The following is an 18,964-nucleotide window of genomic DNA, read 5'->3' as shown; positions in this document are numbered from 1 at the left end:
AGTTAAATAAATATTAATAAAAGAAAATTACATATATTTAAAGAAAAAGAAAAAAAAAACACAAACTCTTCATTCCTCTTCCTCTCTTATAAGATACAAGTCTCTTATTATTCCAGCACATTTCTGGGCCTTTTTCATTTTCATACATTCCAATGAGTAATTACAAATAAAGTCTCTTTGAATACCGAAAAATATGGTTGTCTTCATACATTTGCATTTATGAAAGAAAAAGTTTCCAAGAATCAACATTACATTTAAAAAATTATTCTTCTTCTTTTTAAAAAAAAAATTATCATTCCAAACAGCATTCCAAACATAATATGTTTCCTAGCAAAAGTGGGCAGTGAGTGAATCTTTGTCTCCAACCAATAAGAAATATTTGAAAACACACAAGGAAAGAAAAAGATTATCCGGAAAGCACAAAGTGTCCGACCTGACGGCCGTCTCTGTTCTCCTCCCCCGCCTGCATCCAGCAGATCTCGCCAGCTGGTGGGTGGCAGGCTAGTGTAGTTCATCTCAAACAAGCCTAATGTGACCTCATTACATCAGTATTACCGCGTGTGTGTTTTGCTGAGTAGGCTATTGGTTGCTTTACAACCATTTTGCAGCTAAACATTCCTGACGAACTACCTTGCTTGGCGGAAGGATTATTATTTTTTGGTCAATAAATTATTACATTTTTGTTGCTGTCATTTTATTTTTACTATCAGACTATTGTATTTGCACTGACAACTTACGTATGTACCTTGATCTTGTTCTAGCAGCCACACTTGAACGTTTGCTGTTGCCCACTAGATGTCACTGCCAGATAATTACTGTGAGCTGCCAAGGTTTATTTTTTATTACATGCAGTTTGCAAAGCTCACTTGAAATCCTTAATTTAAATTAATTTCATTTCATTTCATTATACACACATCATTCAATACTCATTTTAAATCCTTAAATTAAAAAATAAAAAATAAGTAAACACAGCAAAACCAATATATTTATTATAGTAATTTTATAATGACTTTAAAAAAGTTTTTTTTTTCTTCTTTATTTTCTGCATTTAACATTTGGTTTATATCACAAACAATGCATCACTTTTCTTCCAAGCAGAACAAACACAAAGATTAAAGACATGTTCAGGTCCACAGAGAAGATAGTTATGTTTACATACAACACATTTTTCTGCTTGGCTCAAATGCAGTGCAAATAGCAAGTGTGATAAACAGGCACGTATTTTGAATTGCAGTTTCTATGTTAACACATTTGCTTGCTTGAATACATTTTATTTAGATAAAAACAGTGGCATATTATCTTTCAGTTCTTGTTAAGATGGAAACGGAATTAATCAAAAGCTATTATCCCTGTTTTTCAAGTCAAACTCTTCAGTCTCTTTGTCTGAGGTGCACTCACCTCTTTTGCTGTCAATAATTTAGTTCTTTTTTTTGCCTCTCTAATGCTGTTTTTTACCCTTGCAGCCCTGCAGTCATTTTCCATAGCAATTTAATCTCTTGCATATAGACCTTGGTGCACTGGTGAAATAGTGTAGGACAAATTATGATTATTATTTCCTATGAGGGGAAAATTGTTTCCAGGAAGTTCCATGCCATTTGATGGACATGTTATTGTTGTATGACCTCCTGGTATTTGTGACGTTTTATTAATGGGTTCAAGTGCCGCTTGCAAAATATAATTTTCTTGGAACGATTAGCAGGAACAGTCCTCAAACCACTTAGATCTTTTGCTTTGATTAGTGGAGTCAAAGACACATCTATCAGATATTATATTCAATACTGAGACAGAAATGTGAGACAAACATACAATCGTCTGCCCTTTAGGTAAAGTTCACAGGTAATCCGTCAGCATGGGAATGAATACCAAATGTGATTTTGGGAAAGGCCAGTTGTGAGCTGCAGGCAACTCAACTGGTTTTCTGATTCAATCCATTCAGGAAAACGCAATTTGCTAACAGCTTCCTAAAATAACCTACTATCCCATCTCTATTTAAATGAAATGAGGGGAAGGTAAAATGTCTTATTTGTTGAATAGTAGCTGTAATTGCATTTTTCTTCTCATAAACCCTTATCAATGGGGCTTAACACCACACTAAATTGGCCAATTTAAATACGATGGGACATAAAGGGCACTGGACAACGTTATTTTCACTCTCCCATCTATCTGGCTTTGTGTGTGAAAGGGTTTGAATGCAATTTTATCCTGCAGGGCGTCTCCCTCGTCCACTTTAAAAGAGCTCAAATTTACCACCCTTATTGTGGATATAAGCTTCAGATTTCCTAAAAATCAAACATGACAAGTGACACAAGCCACTTACGTTTACATTAACTCGCAATCCTTAAAGACGTGTATAGTTTAGGTTAACTTTATTGTCCATTCTGTTTGTCACAGAGCAGAAATTTGTCATACATATATACATAAATACATCCACATAAATGCTTATACATTAACAACACAAACACAGAATTAAACAGTATTACACTAACCACATAATTCCTTGACACAATTCCTAGTCCACAATAATAAAGGTTCATCGATTAAAATGCTATATGTCAACCATTCTTTTGGATTAGACTACTAAAAAAAAAACAAAACAAAAAAACAGTGCTGTTTAAAATAATCACTGCAATTGGAACAAACCATTTTGGCAACACTTTACTTAAAGCCCTTATGAATAGTGCATTATAAAGGTATTCTTAATCTATGTTTTATAATGCATTATATCTTTTCATATAAAATCTAAAAGTTAAAATGCATTATAATATTTGCCGATTCTAAAGTTGTTTGTTTGTCATGTGTTTTAATATATTAACTGTGGTTAGAATTATTCATGAGACTAATGATATAATGCATTGTATGGTTCATTATCTTATTTGCCTGGTTATTTACTTGTGAAAGTTTGTTTCATGGTACAGTGATCTAACAGTTAAACAGAAGAACAATGTTATATCTCAGTCACTGATTTATAAACCATGGTTGAATTCTGATCATGATGTTTATGCGTCGCCAACTGTTTTGCTTCACTCTGCAACACATCAATTGCAAATTACGTCACCGCAGGACTAACCAACAACAACACCTCACACAGAGAAATTATGTAAAGAGAAACTCTGAATAAATGTACATGTAATTGTAACTGTCTATTCAGAGATATGTTTTACTATGTACTGGATAAATTGATATTTTGAAGTATTTCATACATTATTTGATATGTCATTTGACCATCAGCGATTTGTGTATAATGTAAAAATTGACCCCAGTATTTTTCAGTAAACTCTATTGGTGCTAAATGTCAAGGTTATTAGAGTACAAATGAAAAAGTATACAATCATACAACTCCAATGAAGTTCACCCAAAAATGAAACTTCTGTCATTAATTACTCACCCTTATGTTGTTTCAAACCCGTAAGACCTTAGTTCATCTTCAGAACACAAATTAAGATATTTTTGATGAAATCCGAGAGGTATCTGAACCACACATAGGAAGCAACGTCATTGAAATTTTCAAGGTCCAGAAAGCTAGAAAAGACATCGTTAAAATAGTCAACATTAACAAAAATAATGACTTTTTTTCAACAATTTCTTCTCTTCCCTGAGAGTTTCCTACGCAGTTTACGCAGTGCAGGGCTTCTAGGTTCTACATCAGAACACCGGCGTTGTTCACGCGAGCAGCACAACACATGCGTGTGATGATGACGTAGAACCCGGAAGCGCTGCACTGTGTTTACTACGTTTCGTCGCTTCATAACATTATGGTTGAACCACTGTAGTCACGTGAACTATTTTAACGATGTCTTTTCTACCTTTCTGGATCTTGAAAAGTGCAATGACTTTGCTGCCTATGTGTGGTTCAGATACCTCTTGGATTTCATCAAAAATATCTTAATTTGTGTTGCGAAGATGAATGGGTGTGGAATGACATTGGGGTGTGACAGAAATTTCATTTTTGGGTGAACTAACCCTTTAAAAAAAAACAGCCAACACATCACACCAGCTTTGGATAGGTCTGGCAAGAAGCTGGGTTGATGCAAAAATGCAATGAAAACAAACGTGACATTTAGCACCAATATATATGTTTTTTTCTTTTTTTTTTCCTTCTGGTTTTTCAGTATAATTAAAATGAGCCAATGTAACACAATTCTTGAATTTTGTCACATTAAATGGTAACTAATTGCATTGCGTGTAATCCGATGAAGTTCAACTTTATCCATGTCTGTACATGAATTAAATTGTTTTTGCACTAACTGAAACTGGGCAGGGGATCCTTAGTTCCCAGCATGACTTGTATAGGACTTAATAGGGAGAATGTATCTTGAATATAAATTCGGTGTTGATTTTAAGTGTTATTTTATGTATTTTAGTGAAAGGGGAGACATGAACAGTATGACATTTTCTGACTTAATTGTTGAGAAATGACTATTTAGCATGCTACTGTATGTTATTAGTTTGCAAGCCTGTGGAAGCTTGGAATTTAAATATACAAAACGAAATGAATCATGTGAATCACTAATTTGGTCACTTAAAATAATTGTATTATTGTGAACAAATGGTTCAAAGAAAACTAAGAGGAAAAAATATGTTGATGTATCTTCACTGATATGTGTCACTGATGTAAATTATGTCAATTTAAAGCACTTTTGTTCAGTGCATGCTGGGTACTGTCCTCTGCCTTGACATTGAGAGTTTATATACAGCAGGTTTGGACATAGAAAAAGGACAAGTAACACAACAATCCTACACCCTGACAGAGGGATTGTCAGTAAACAACATGAAGATAGGGGTAGAGATGGCAAAATTGACAAAGAGATAGAGGGTGGAATGACACAGTGTTGAAACTTACAAACTGGTTTGTCAAGGCTGTGGCTGCTGGTAAATGTGTATTTAACAAGTCCACTAAAGCTAGTAGCTCCATCTGCAAATGAGTGACTCAAAACAAACACTAGACACTATATGACCAAAAACACAAACAGCCAGAACCTGTTAATGATACGTCAACAACAGTGATTTTAAGCGTCATTGTTCAGCATAATGAAACATTTAAAGAGAAGTAAAAAAAAAATGAAAGAGTAAAATGTGCACTTGTAAAGACGGTATGATTTGCAGGAATTCACCTGCGTGCCAGAGAGGGCACAGTATTGCGTGCCTTCAGTAGTCTTATAGAGTCCAAAGTGCAACAGTGACCATTTAATAGAAATGTCTTGAACCCTCTTTCAGGTTATTATGAATCACTTGAGCATATATTTAAGAAAAGCAGTGAAAGAAAACTGGTCTGTGCGCTTTTTTAGCAAAGCACAATGAATCGTTCTGCCTACTTGATGGTGATGTAATGTAAAACCAGATCTAATCTTGCAGCAGTTTCTTTAGTTGGAGAAAGCACATCATCTGAGTTTCTCATAATCATGTTCAAGGGTCAGTTCACAGAAATCCTGTCATTCCAAACCTGTATGACTTTCTTCTGTGGAACATAAAGAAGATATTTTGAAAAATGTATTTCTATTGTCTATACAATCAAAGTCAGTTGGGTCCAGTGTTGTTTGGCAGTGCCAAAAGAATATATTAGAAGGCAGCACAGTTATGCTGCTTACCTTCTGAAACAGACATTTTGCTCTTATTAAAATGTTAAAGGATTAGTCCACTTTTAAATACACTTTTCCTGATAAATTTACTCACCCCCATGTCATCCAAGATGTTCATGTCTTTCTTTGGTCAGTCGAAAAGAATCGCCTTGAACGTACTTTCCGCTTCCACATTCTTCATAACGCTTACGCTGAATGTCCTACGCCTTCCCTATTCAAGTTACGGAAAAAAACGAAACTGGCGCTGCGTTCGTTCCGTAACTTGAATAGGGAAGGCGTAGGACATTCAGCGTAAGCGTTATGAAGAATGCGGAAAGCGGAAAGTACGTTCAAGGCGATATTTTGTTTATAAAGCATAAAAAGTTGTAAATCGTTTCCCTAGATAAGACCCTTATTCCTCATCTGGTATCGTTTAAAGCCCTTTGAAGCTGCACTGAAACTGCAATTTGGACCTTCAACCTGTTGGTAGCCATTGAAATCCACTATATGAAGAAAAATCCAGGAATGTTTTCCTCAAAAACCTTCATTTCTTTTCGACTGACGAAAGAAAGACATGAACATGACATGGGGGTGAGTAAATTTATCAGGAAAAGTGTATTTAAAAGTGGACTAATCCTTTAAGCTCAATGCTACTGACAACATCTTACTAACACCATTTGTCTAGGCAGTTTTTCGAAGTTTGTAACTAAAATGAAGACAATTGGAGTACATTTTAAAAGAAAATATTTTTGTTTTTCTACTTCAAAATGTCATGTTTAAAGGGATAGTTCACCCAAAAATGAAAATTTGATGTGTATCTGCTTACCCCCAGGGCATTCAATATGTAGGTGACTTTGTTCAGTAGAACAAAAATTATGATTTTTAACTCCAACCGTTGCCGTCTGTCAGTCATATAATGCATGTCAATGGGAATTCCATCTATAAGGCCCCGTGTCCACCAAAGCATTTTTATAAATGTAAGGAATTATTATTAATTATTATTATTAGCCAGCTGAAAACGCTAGGCTTAAAAAGCCTATCTGTGAGCGCCTGTCTGAGGTGCTTTGTTGCTAAGATACGGAATATCTGTTGCACTGTTACTTATAACTGATTTTGCAGGTAATTTGTTTCAGACTAAAAATGTTGACACAATGTGGAATTACTTGCTATGTATGTTCGGAGACCAGCAATATTAATTTCTCATCCATTTTGTTCCGTTCTCTGCTTGCTGATGTTGTTGTACAGCATGAATGTTGTGGCAGTTGGCTGGTGTTGTATTTGTCCCGGCCCTCCTCCACTCTGATTGGACAGCTGGCTAAAATTTACAGTGATGAGTGCAGCGTTTTAGTTGAAAAAAACGCCGAGCTCTCAGCGCTTGAGCGTGAAAAAAGATGCTCAGCGCCTCGTTACGCTCCTGGCGTTTAAAAAAACGCGGCGTTCCCATTGAAAACAATTGAAAAAGTACGCTAGCAGCTGGAAAAAACTGCTTTGGTGGACACACAGCCTAAGAGTCAAAAAAACATGCACAGACAAATCCAAATTAAACCCTGCGGCTCGTGACGACACACTGATGTCCTAAGACACGAAACGATCGGTTTGTGCGAGAAACCGAAGAGTATTTATATAATTTTTTAGCTCTAAAACACCACTATGTCCAACTGCCCAGTCAGAAAATGCGTTATGATGATGGAAGTGATCTCTCGCACTTTGCTTCAATGAGTGCCAGAGATCACTTCCGTTGTCAGAGCGCGTTCAGACCTCACTAACCAGATGCGCAGGGCAGTTGGACATAGTGGTGTTTTAGAGGTAATAAATGATATAAATACTGTTCGGTTTCTCACACAAAACAATCGTTTCATGTCTTAGGACATCAATGTGTCGTCACGAGCCGCAGGGTTTAATTTGGATTTGTCTGTGCATGTTTTTTTACTCTTATAGATTTTGTTACCATTGACATGCATTATACGGCTGACAGACAGCAACGGTTGGAGTTAAAAATCATCATTTGTGTTCTACTGAAGAAACAAAGCCAACTACATCTTGAATGTCCTGGGGTTAAGCAGATAAACAACAAATTTTCATTTTTGGGTAAACTTTCTCTTTAATCCAATGTTACTTGCCATTTCTTTGTAATTATTTGTGAAATTTACTAGCAATTTCTGAGTGGAAATTGTTTCTACATAAATTTTGTCTTATCCGTATAACATTTTGTCTGTATGCTTCTCGTTTTGAGTATTCTCGCTTCTGCGTGCCCCTCTGTTTTTCGTTGTACCAGCCCAGGGGATATAGTTGAAAATTGTCTAAACTGACCCATTTACAGAAGTGTCTATTAATGTGTACAATCTCTGTAAATCTAAAGCCAATAAAGTACGGAAAAGTCTGCTGGCCTTTTGGCCCTGGAAGCAAAAATGGAGTTTGATGATGTTGAGGTGAGTAATAAAATAAAATCTGTCTGCAATTAAAAAAACAGAGTAAAACAAGTCATGATATGTTAATGTTTAAACCAAGATGCATGGAGGTATTTTTTTTAATCCTTCTTTTTTTTTTTTTTTTTTTTTTTTGAAGGTAAGCAGCTGTTTATATACCCGGAGAACTGTGATTGCATTGTGATTAACAAGATTATACAAATAAGCCCCTCCTACCTCTATTTAAAGCAATTAACTTTACAGTATTGTTTACAATATACAGCATAATAATCAAATAATATGCATGTCTTTTACTAGAATTACACAAAGTAAAAGATAGTATACGATGCCCATGTTTCGATCTGAAACGGATTGTAAGTCAGGTTTATTAGCAGTGATACAAACAATTTCAACACAAAGGTAGCATAATACAGGTATACCTTTTCCACCACGATTAAAGAAAACATCTCGATTTCTGCCTGTGCAGCTTCCTACTGCTCTGAGAATGTTTTGGGCATTGATTCTGCTCCAACTAGGGAACTTCTTCATCCATCATAAATAGGTTTGTGTTTATAAATAGGGTATTTGGCATTTCCATCAACTCCTATGAGGCTTATTCTCTTTGTGTATCACTCTGCTTTGAGGAAAATTCCACCAAGAGAGCTTTTTTGAGAGTGAATATTTTCAGAACCACCACCAAATTATCAATGATCCATCAAAATGTAACAGCAGAAGGCACTTCCTCTCTTAACTGTCCAAACTGGTCCAAAGGTCATGGATGAACAGTTTCCCAGTTTCATTCAGTCATGCTGAACAAAATGATGAGCCATTTCCCATTATAATACATATTTACAGTCACATAATAACATCACAGATTTCTTCTCATAGAAGAAATATATTTATTTGGAAATGTATCGTTTTTGTGCACCAGAGAGTGTTTGATCTAGGCATAGACAACAACTTTATATATGCAGTTTTGTTTGTATGCAGGAATGACTTCACTTAGACAACATACTTGAACAGAACAAAAAGCATATACATGTAAAATCCATCCAACTTTCCTGCCACAGAATTTTATATGGACTGGCTGATCACTTGTGGTCCAGGATGGTGGATTTCTGTTTTGGCACAGGGCTCGGCCTCCAAACCAATGGACTGAAAAGGAAAAGGTAGGTGTAGAATTTCAGAAAGCAAAAACAATGTATAGATCAAAGCGTTCTGCCTCGTAGCAGCTATTCTAAGAATTGTATTCTTCGAGTGCAATTCAGATGTAATCTGAGGATTTGTTTTCCCTAAGATGTACTTTTAAGGGCATTTACTTATAGAACAACCAGATGAATTATTCATGCCTTCAGTACAGTTGTAGAGCCCAAAGTGCAATAGTGACCATTTTAACAGAAATGTTGTTTATTAAAGCCCCAACACACACCAACATTTAAAATTCTAAATGGATTCTAATTAGAATGTTTTGAATGTTGGTGCTGCATGTACCTGGTTGTTTTGTGTTTATGGTTCTGAATCACTTCTTTGAGGATAGTGTTACATAATCGGATGACTAAGGTGTGATGGGTCAGACCTGTGTGATTCAAGAAGATTTAGTGATGTTCTACTTGTAATGTTCTCTGCTGTTTGCTCTGATAAGCCTGACATTTATTACTGTAATCAATGAGCATCCTTCCCTCTTTATTCACAGTGCTATCAATGATGAGCGATAAAATGAAAGCCTTTGAAAAACTGAATGATTACAACGATTGTTTGCTGGTTTTTCATTGAACGTTACAAATACGTTACAAATTCTTAAACAGCTGCTGTAAATAATCCACAAGAAAATGTAATTGTTGGATTATACTTTTCTCTACAGTCAGCTTTATATGTAATCAATTTGATGTCGCTGAAAGTGTTTTCACACTTTATAGCTTTATTTCAATTAACAAAAATGATTTTTAATAGTTTTAGTTTAATTAACAATAGCAACATTGATAGCCACAAGACCACATCAAACGCTGATGAAAACACCAGGTATAAACAAGGCCTACCCAGACAGCAAGGTGACACTGATACAATGTTGAGTTTTGATCCAAACCATCATTTTAGTTACATTCGTAGTGTGTTGGTTCAGCATTGAAATTTTGATGAAAGCCGACAAGACAGTGACATTGAGCTAACAGTGATTTGTAGTTGATGACCATGAGAACACTAGTGGCTCTTTCCCAATCAGCTGGGTAATTTCAACCTCTTTACCTGATTTGCTCTAATCCACTGGGGGCTTGGTTTAGGCATGGGCCTTCATGATTTTCGGTGCATTCCAAACGGGATATATCACCCTCCGAAGATCACTTCGGAGTGAAAACAATCATGGCTGCCATATTGAAGGGTCGTTCCAAACCGAAGTATTCAAAACTGGCCAAAATTACATTGTACTTCAACAAAAATACATTACAGTTCCCTTTATCAGTCCATTCAAATGTTTCAAATACACAGACTCAATATATTTAACGTAAAAGGGTGGCAGTAGCTTATAATGTTACTATAGTAAATGAATGTGTATTAATACAAAGAGTACACCAGGGGAAAAAAGACAAAGGCGCCTCCTTGATTGTCTAGGTAAGATGACACAGAAGTGTGTTCCAAATTGATGTTTTATTGTTACTGACTGTAATTAGATACATTAATTAAAAATTAAAGTGTTTGAATAAAGCATCCATTTTTCTTGCTTTTGTAATATTTATTAGGAATTTCCTGATTAAAGTTGTAACACAGATTTCTTGAAGTGCAAGAGACCATGAACATGAGCAAGAATGTCACACTTCACTCAAAGCCCACGTATCGCATCCATTACTCAATGCTTGCAGAGCACCTTGGCTTCTTTCCTTTGATGAAGGAACAATTTAAAAAAAATGAGAAGCACTCTCCCGATAATGGTGACATTGATTATACATTGAGTTTTAGTCGACAGCATAGTCATGTGACCTGGATTTGATGCTATCCTGTGCCTTAACTCCTGCTTCCTGATTACTGCATAATCAGGTAATCATTCATATTCCTGAATCACTATTAAATCTGAGAAATGTAACTGATCTCCTTTCAGTTTAGCCTGTTCCCTCTGAAACGCAATCACAAAAAACATCTTGCGATTATGAGAAAGTGACTGACATGGCTATTTTGTGATATTTAAAGAGATTTAGGTCTACATAATCACTGAAAAAAAACTAAGCTCTTTTATTCTTCAAGATAAACTTGTCATTTGAATGCTATATAGTTTTATGGAAAATGAACTGAGATATAGGGATGAATTCAGGTTGATTGGGACACTTTGTCCATGTCATCTCTATGGCAAAAAGTGTCCCAATCACCCTGAATTCACCCTAGTTTATTGAAATGTATTTCTTTTCATGAACTGTTTATCTCCTACACACCTGCCTGGAAGTTTTCATTGATTTAATGACCTTGATTAGCTTCACACTGGTTCCCTCAACAAAAACCCAACAGGATTTTTCCATCGGCTTTTGGTTTATCACAAAGAAAAAAAAAAAAAAACAAGCTTTGTGATCAACAAAAGTTTATGATACTTACAGGTTTTGTCCATCAAGACCATTTTTACAGATGAACACAACTTTTATGAATTTTGGTTTGGTTTCATGAGTTTTCGAGCATGCTTAGGCCCTCAAAAATTATTCATTTCAGAGAAGAAGAATTGACTGAGCAATTACATTAGGGTCCTCATTAAAGCTGGGTATTGACACAAAATTTCCGCGATTCGATTCGATTACTATTCACATGCTTTTGATTCAATTCGATTACGATTTCAATTCGATTCGATATTGATTATTTTGGATGTAGTAGGCCTATTTCAGTTACAGTACAAATTTTCTAGAGGAAAAAAACTAATACACATGGGAGTCAGTTGGTACTACTATAATACCATTAAAGGTTAAATTAACTTATTTATATACAAACACTTAAATTACACTCAATGAAGATTTTAATAAAGTTTAGAATTTCATAATCATATTTCTACTCCAATTCGTTTTTTTTGAAATATAAACATTTAAATCACGGCTGTCATAACTGATTTATTTATTTATTTATTTACAAACGTGCATTAAATATTAAAGAACATTAAAAATTATAATGAATATGTAACGGTGCATAGCTATATTTATCAGAATGCTGCTTTCTAGAGTTCACTTTTCTAGCTCACTAATGAGTTTATGGTCACTGAATGTTTTTCTGAGGTAAATGTGATGTTACGTGACATTGTTTACAAGCTGTTTTATTGACGTCTTTCCGAGGTTGAAACACTGAGCTATTACACGAGACATGATACAGATTTCAGTAAGTTGTACTGTATCTTTCAACATACCATCAGATGTTCATTCATGTTTATTTTGTGCTGTAACTGGTATTAAAGCGGAGGAGAGGATGTTCACATGTGCTCGGTGCTGCGATCCGTTACATCACATTAAACAGCACCAAAACAGTATTTATTTTTTGAATCTCATAATAAGATGGATGTCATTTGAAATCTGAGACTTTGCTTCATATCAGAAGTAACAAAGCTCAAAGATTATTGCGATTTATTGGATGGGAGGCGCTACATATTCTGCTCATTCATCAACTGAAAACAGACTAGACTAATCGATTCTTGGGATTTAAGAATCGATATCGCTTTGTAAAAATAAGAATCAATTAAATCAAGAAATAAATATTTTTACCCAGCCCTAGTCCTCACACCATTGGTGCTCAGGCCCTAATAAACCAATACTATAATCATAGTTAGAATATTTTGTGTTGAGCAGTTTTTTAAAGTGAATTATATTGTTCACCATATTAACTTTCTTGAATGTGACTATGTGTGACAACTGAATTGACTTTTTCTTAAGCATCATCACGCTTTCTTTATCAGATTTCAGAGAACCCAAAGGAAAAGTAGTCTGATGTAAGACAGATTTTTAAAATCTGAACTCTTGGACCTCCTGTAGTTATAATGTATAACATATATAACAATATATGACGCTGATTCAATGGGATTATCATTGATTTTTTGTTTAAATCTCAATTTTTTCAACATTAATTGTGGTTGCAAAAGTGATATTGAACCAACATCACTTCATAACATTTATTCTGTGACATTATCATTGATTTTTTTGTTTAAATCCCACCGTTTTTTCAACATTAATTGTGGTTGACAAAGTGATATTGAACCAACATCACTTTATAACGTTAATTCAATGCGATTATCACTGACGCATTAATATTGACTCAACATTGTTTCAATGATTGCTTGCTATCTGGGTAGGTATTTTAGAAACATAATAATGAAAATATATTGAATGAAAGAAGCTTACTTGATAGCTCTGGACAGGGTCGTTGTAGTCAAAGCTCCTTGGAGGGAAGATGGGCTCATTATGATGGGTCCTGCTGAGGCGTGCACGACTAGGTTGAGCGTCGCTGATCCCGTTGACCCTGTGGATGCACAGCACTTTCTGGAAGCTCCGCTTGAAGTTGTCCGACAGAAAACCGTAGAGCAGCGGATTGGCGCAGCTGTTGACGTAGGTCAGGATGACGGTGAGAAAATACACGCCGGTGATGATGCCGTTCTCCGGGAGTGTGCTGATCACATTGATGATGTTGAGCATAAAAAACGGCAGCCAGCACAAGACGAACACCACTACGATGATCACCACCATTCTCGTTACTTTTTTCTCAGACGCACGCCGCTTGGAGAGTCCGGCCCGTGCCCCGGCGGATTTTACCTTGATCACGATGAGCAGATAACACAAGCAGATGACCAGCAGTGGACAGAAGAAACCTAGAATGGCGGTGTAGAGGATGAAGGCAGTCGACCACACATCACGTGGTTCAGGCCAGCTCAGGTTGCAGGTGTTGAGCTCCGGCTGAACGTCACAGTAAATGATGACTGGCAGTGTCAGCAGACAGGCCAGTGCCCATACCATGCTATTTATCACCTTGGCAACACTGGGTCGCCTCCACCTTGCACTGCGGATAGGATGTACCACAGCCATATAGCGATCAATACTCATTACTGTCAGACAGAATGTGCTAGTAAATTGACTGATGGAGTCTGCCCACATCAGAATACGACAGAGGAAGTTTCCAAATGGCCAGTAGGTGAGAACGTTGTGGGTTGTGAGAAATGGAAGTCCCAGAATGTACAACTCGTCAGCCACTGCCAGGTTCAAGATGTACATATTAGTGACCGTCTTCATTTTGGTGTAGCGCAGAACCACGAAAATGGCCAGAGAGTTTCCCGTCAAACCCACGACAAACACCACGAGGTAGATTACGGCCAGGACCTTTGCGCTGTCTTCCTCGCCCAGCAGGCTATCATTCAGGTGAAGGGAAATATTGGTTATTTCATTGGACTGGTTTGCGTAGTTGAAGATTGACGTGTTGCACATGGGCCCATTGGTTGCCATATTTAGATGCAGGCAAGCAGCCAGGCACCGATTTGGCAAGGAACGTCTGATTTTTGAGTCACTGAAGGGCTAAAAACAAAATGAGAATGTAAAAATAGGGTTATCTCAGTTGCACAACATTTAAAATGAGAAATTAAACTTGAATGCTTGACTCTCAGCATACTGGTTGAGTGCATCAATGGTTTTTCTAAGGCCCTGTTTACACTAGTGCATTTTCGTTTTAAAACGCATAAGTTTTGCTATGGTTACATCTGTCGTTTACACTATGCCAGACTTTCGAAAACTCTGCAGACCCCATTTTTAGTTAAAAAACGCCAGAGTTGTGTTTCAGTATAAACTAACCAAAATGAAGACTTTTGAAAATGATGGTGTGGCTGCCCACGTTCGCTCTGCGTATCCTCGACGACCGTGTAAACAATAACATGGAGACTGAACTGCAATCTTTGCTGGCCTTGTTGTCATTTTTAGCAGCCATTGCGCAAGAGGCAACTGTTTACACTTGTACGCACATGCCCAGTGTGCATGGACAGTCATGTGACATGCGTTTTCGGTCATGTAATATAAGGTACATGCAACAATATGCTTAAAATGGAAAAGTTTTTCCTTTGAGTTTTCCACATACAGACTACATTGGCAAAATGTTCCCCATTCACACGAATCCATGAAAATGACTAAAAATGTGTATTCTGCAAGCAGGCCATTATATGGCGATGAAATACCATTGACCGAACATAATACGCATGTGCATGACGTCATCGTTTTCACATGACATCGCGTTTCTGTTGTTTACACGGAGACCACATTTAAAGGAACACTCCACTTTTTAAAAAAAATAGGCTCATTTTCCAACTCCCCTAGAGTTAAACAGTTGAGTTTTACCGTTTTCGAATCCATTTAGCTGATCTCCGGGTCTGGCGGTACCACTTTTAGCATAGCTTAGCATAGTTCATTGAATCTGATTAGACCATTAGCATCTCGCTCAAAAATGACCAAAGAGTTTCGATATTTTTCCTATTTTATGACTTGCCGGAATGAGAGTATAGTTCCTAGCCATATCGGCCTAGAAAATTGCAACTTTTAATTTTCCGTCGGTCTTAGTACACGATGTAACTACAGAAGAGTCAAGTTTTAAATAGGAAAAATATCGAAACTCTTTGGTCATTTTTGAGCGAGATGCTAACGGTCTCTAATCAGATTCAATGAACTATGCTAAGCTATGCTAAAAGTGGTACCGCCAGACCCGGAGATCAGCTAAATGGATTTGAAAACAGTAAAACTCAACTGTTTAACTCTAGGGGAGTTGGAAAATGAGCCTATTTTCAAAAAAAGTGGAGTGTTCCTTTTAAAACCCTTTTTTAAAAGTTTGCATTTTCAGGCACCAAAAACGCTGTTGTCATGTAAATGAACAAAACACATAAAAAGTTTTCAGTTTTTAGTTGAAACTTGAAAATGGTGTCGTGTAAACAGTCCCATAGATGGAGATTGTTTCTGAAATGCTGTGGAAACGCCAGTGTAGATGAGGATTGTTTTCATTTTTTAAAACGCCATTTTACAAAGACACACTAGTGTAAACGGGGCCTAAAGCTCTAGAGTAGCCTATAAACAGCTCTTTGTAGATTTTAAAGGTTCTTCTATTTTGGTTATAATTGGAATCTTAATTTTTAAATTTGTAGCCTACCACTGGAAATACAAAACTGCCGTATTAGAAGAAAAAATGCTGAAATCCTTTTGTTCCCCACACAAAACACCATACGTATGCTTCAGCGTGTAGTTGGTGTAGCAAGAACTTTGGACAAGTACCCTTTATTCCCATTACTAAAAAAAAAAAAAAAGGCCAACTGTTCTTTTTTTTCCATTAATTTGTGTAATAGGAAGTCCCTAAAGGGACATGGTGATGTAAAAAAAATATGTCACTGCTTCAGCGTTCTCTCTCAAGTGTTTTCGTTCCCCCAAGAAACTTTGCCTTCACTTGCAGTTGTTTCAAAAACATGCCTATTCCTACTGAATTGCCATACATGTAGCCGTTGTTTAAACTGTCAGGCAAAACTCTGAGTGTAGCTATTGTATGACCTTGACTTTAAGTGGCACTCGTGCTAGATATGAGGCGTGCAAAGTGAGCAGCGACACAATGTGTTGCACAAATAAAGCACTGCCTCAGAAATGCGCTGGACCGTAAATCGAAACAAAGGGTAACGATGTCACTGTTATGAGTACAAACAGTCCAGTGGACACTAGTTCAGAACCGTCTGCATTTCCACCGCACCGGTGAATATTTAACTCGCCTTCTATGCCACACGCTCTCATTAAGCAAGTGCATGACCGTGACAAAAGGTCGTGTTGATGTGCCACACATCCATTTATTTTCCATTCCCTGTATGACAGAGCAGTATTATACAGACGGTTTATTTGATCACGAGCCCTTGTTCTGTCTTGCTTAGCTTATGAATCCTCCGGGTGAGCAAAATCTTACATATATAGGCCTACTGCTTCTAAAGTTTCACATACAAAAATACAAAATACAAAAATTAAAGGGTGCGAGTTTTCACTTTGACATTGAATCGCGTTAGCTGAACTAGTAACCATAGCAACAGTGCGCGGCTCGAGCGCGTGCTGTGCCTATTCGGGCGTTACGTCGACAAAAACAAAGTATTGTCACTTTATAGTTTTGCATGTGCCAAATGCATTCTTTATCACGTTTAAAAAAAAAAAAAAAAAAAAAAAAAAAAAAACGAATTGTGCTATTTTTCCCCAAATGACAACTTGCTCGAGACATTGATCTACAAAATAACCCAGAGAAATTCCTATAGAAAGTCTGTAAGGAATTATATAAATCTAAGCCTATAAAATAATATCTTTATATAGCCTATGGAAATCTATCTATAGAGAAAGTCACTCAATTTCTGAATTCTGTACAATTCACAAAGAACTCATGGGCAAACTAACTAAACATTTGTAATATTTAAACTAACAAAATGTAGATTTAACTGCCAGTTATTTGCAATAAGATGCTTTGCAAAACCGCGTACGTGTTTCTGATGCAATAGCTAAAGTTTTCAGGGAATAAGACTTGCCATTTGAAAGGTTGCCTGTAAAGTTGTTGTGGCAGTTATCGTGTTAAGTAATAATCAGCAACAGAATTAAGCTGGTAAAATGTTTTCTCCACTGTTTAGTTATAGAGTGTATTCAACCTTACCTCAAACGCAACGCATCGTCCTCTGGGTTTCAGGAGCGCATCCACTAATTAATCAGACTCTTCCCAGTTTTTAGTGATCAATAAGGATTTAATGACTGAATGTCTCTTTGTCTAAGATCCAACATCAAGATCCAGCACATCACCGTCATCCCCGATTCCAGTTTTAATGGGTTCACTATAAGGCGTTATATTGCGGCGCACACATAATCCGCATTATTTTTCTTGAGAAAACCACAACTTTGAATGGCTAAACATTCACATACGGCAAATCATTTAAGCAGCTATTTGTTCCCAACTACCTAATAAATGTAAAACTATGCTTGTCGTGCTTTCCTCACTAGGAAGGTTGAATTATCCAGCTCGGTTCAGGTGGAGAGGTGCTGCTCTCTCCGTGCGCGCGCGGTGTATGGGTTTGGCTGGTCATCCGCGCGTAACAGGACCAGAGCAGAGGACTTCATACGTCACAGGCACATACGACTTTCTGTTTTTCTGACCTACACAATATCCTTCTTGCCGTGCATTGATCTGCCCGCTTCACGAGGTCCTAATGGTGGATTTATTGATTAGATTGTAGTATATTAATGCGTCAGTATCATTCCCAGCTGAAGCAGGTGACAGATCATAAAACTGTCTTGCACAAAAACGTAGCAGTGTAAAATTTTATTGTCTTTTTATGATCCCTACGCCTTTGAAAACACACTACTGTACATGTATACTGTGTGCCTTTGTAGGCTTGCAGTGTTGTATTCATAAAAAATGCACATTCTACTAAATTGCATCTGAAATGAGTTACTCTGGACAATATGCACTAAAAATGAAAACTTAAGGCATTATTTTGGTTTCTCACACCTTTTTGGGTGCATCAGATATCAAACTGTGTACTTAAGAGACTTTAATATTTGTTTAATTTATTAAGTTCCTCATAGTCTTTCTTTTATGATGGAGTCTTTAGAGTTCTTGCAGGGTTCAGGGTTTTGTAAGTTCTTCAATGATTTGTTCTTTTTGAAAGGGTGAATGTCTCAGTAAATCTTTACTGCCAGGGTGAATGGCCCCGGTATGCAAAACCAGTGAAAAACTCTATTGTCTGAGAACTTCAGGTCGAATATTTTACTGGTGTAATGAAATGACAAGGGTGTGTATGTCTGAATTCCAGTTTCACAATATAAACCTACATCTATATGAAGTTTACTAAACAGTAAAAAAAGAAATGCTTTGTTTTTTGTTGGTTTACGAAGCTCTGATCTCAGTTAAGTTCATAAAGAAGGCAACTAAAGTTTTTCAAGTGTATAAGGAGTTTTTTTTTTTTTTTTTACCTGATGCAGAACCTGCATCTCCATTAATAGCCCAAGACCATATTAAAGGGGACCTATA

The 18,964-nt window shown here is 36.7% G+C and overlaps 1 protein-coding gene across 1 annotated transcript; it reads right to left on the bottom strand.

The window, feature by feature from the left end:
• Positions 1-8,089: 8,089 nt before the first annotated feature.
• sstr5 (somatostatin receptor 5) lies at positions 8,090-18,017 on the bottom strand. Its single transcript, XM_048176972.1, has 3 exons — positions 17,594-18,017; positions 13,309-14,469; positions 8,090-9,115 (listed from the first exon to the last, which is right to left on the bottom strand). The coding sequence occupies exons 2-3, from the start codon at positions 14,398-14,400 to the stop codon at positions 9,035-9,037; spliced, it is 1,173 nt and encodes a 390-aa protein (XP_048032929.1). The 5' UTR covers positions 14,401-14,469; positions 17,594-18,017; the 3' UTR covers positions 8,090-9,034.
• Between the last annotated feature and the right edge of the window lie 947 nt (positions 18,018-18,964).

The sequence above is a fragment of the Megalobrama amblycephala genome, linkage group LG1 (assembly GCF_018812025.1).
Source record: "Megalobrama amblycephala isolate DHTTF-2021 linkage group LG1, ASM1881202v1, whole genome shotgun sequence".
Classification (NCBI taxonomy): domain Eukaryota; kingdom Metazoa; phylum Chordata; class Actinopteri; order Cypriniformes; family Xenocyprididae; genus Megalobrama; species Megalobrama amblycephala.
The sequence above is the reverse complement of the archived record's forward strand: the minus strand, read 5'-3'. Positions and strand labels throughout refer to the sequence as shown.

What these genes read in the sequence shown, in the direction of transcription:
- sstr5 (XM_048176972.1), bottom strand. Translation starts at nt 14,400, where the DNA reads ATGGCAACCAATGGGCCCATGTGCAACACGTCAATCTTCAACTACGCA. An exon ending in ACCCTGTCCAGAGCTATCAA is followed by an intron (nt 9,116 to 13,308) that starts GTAAGCTTCTTT and finishes TTTCCTTTTCAG; the next exon opens with TCCATTGGTTTGGAGGCCGA.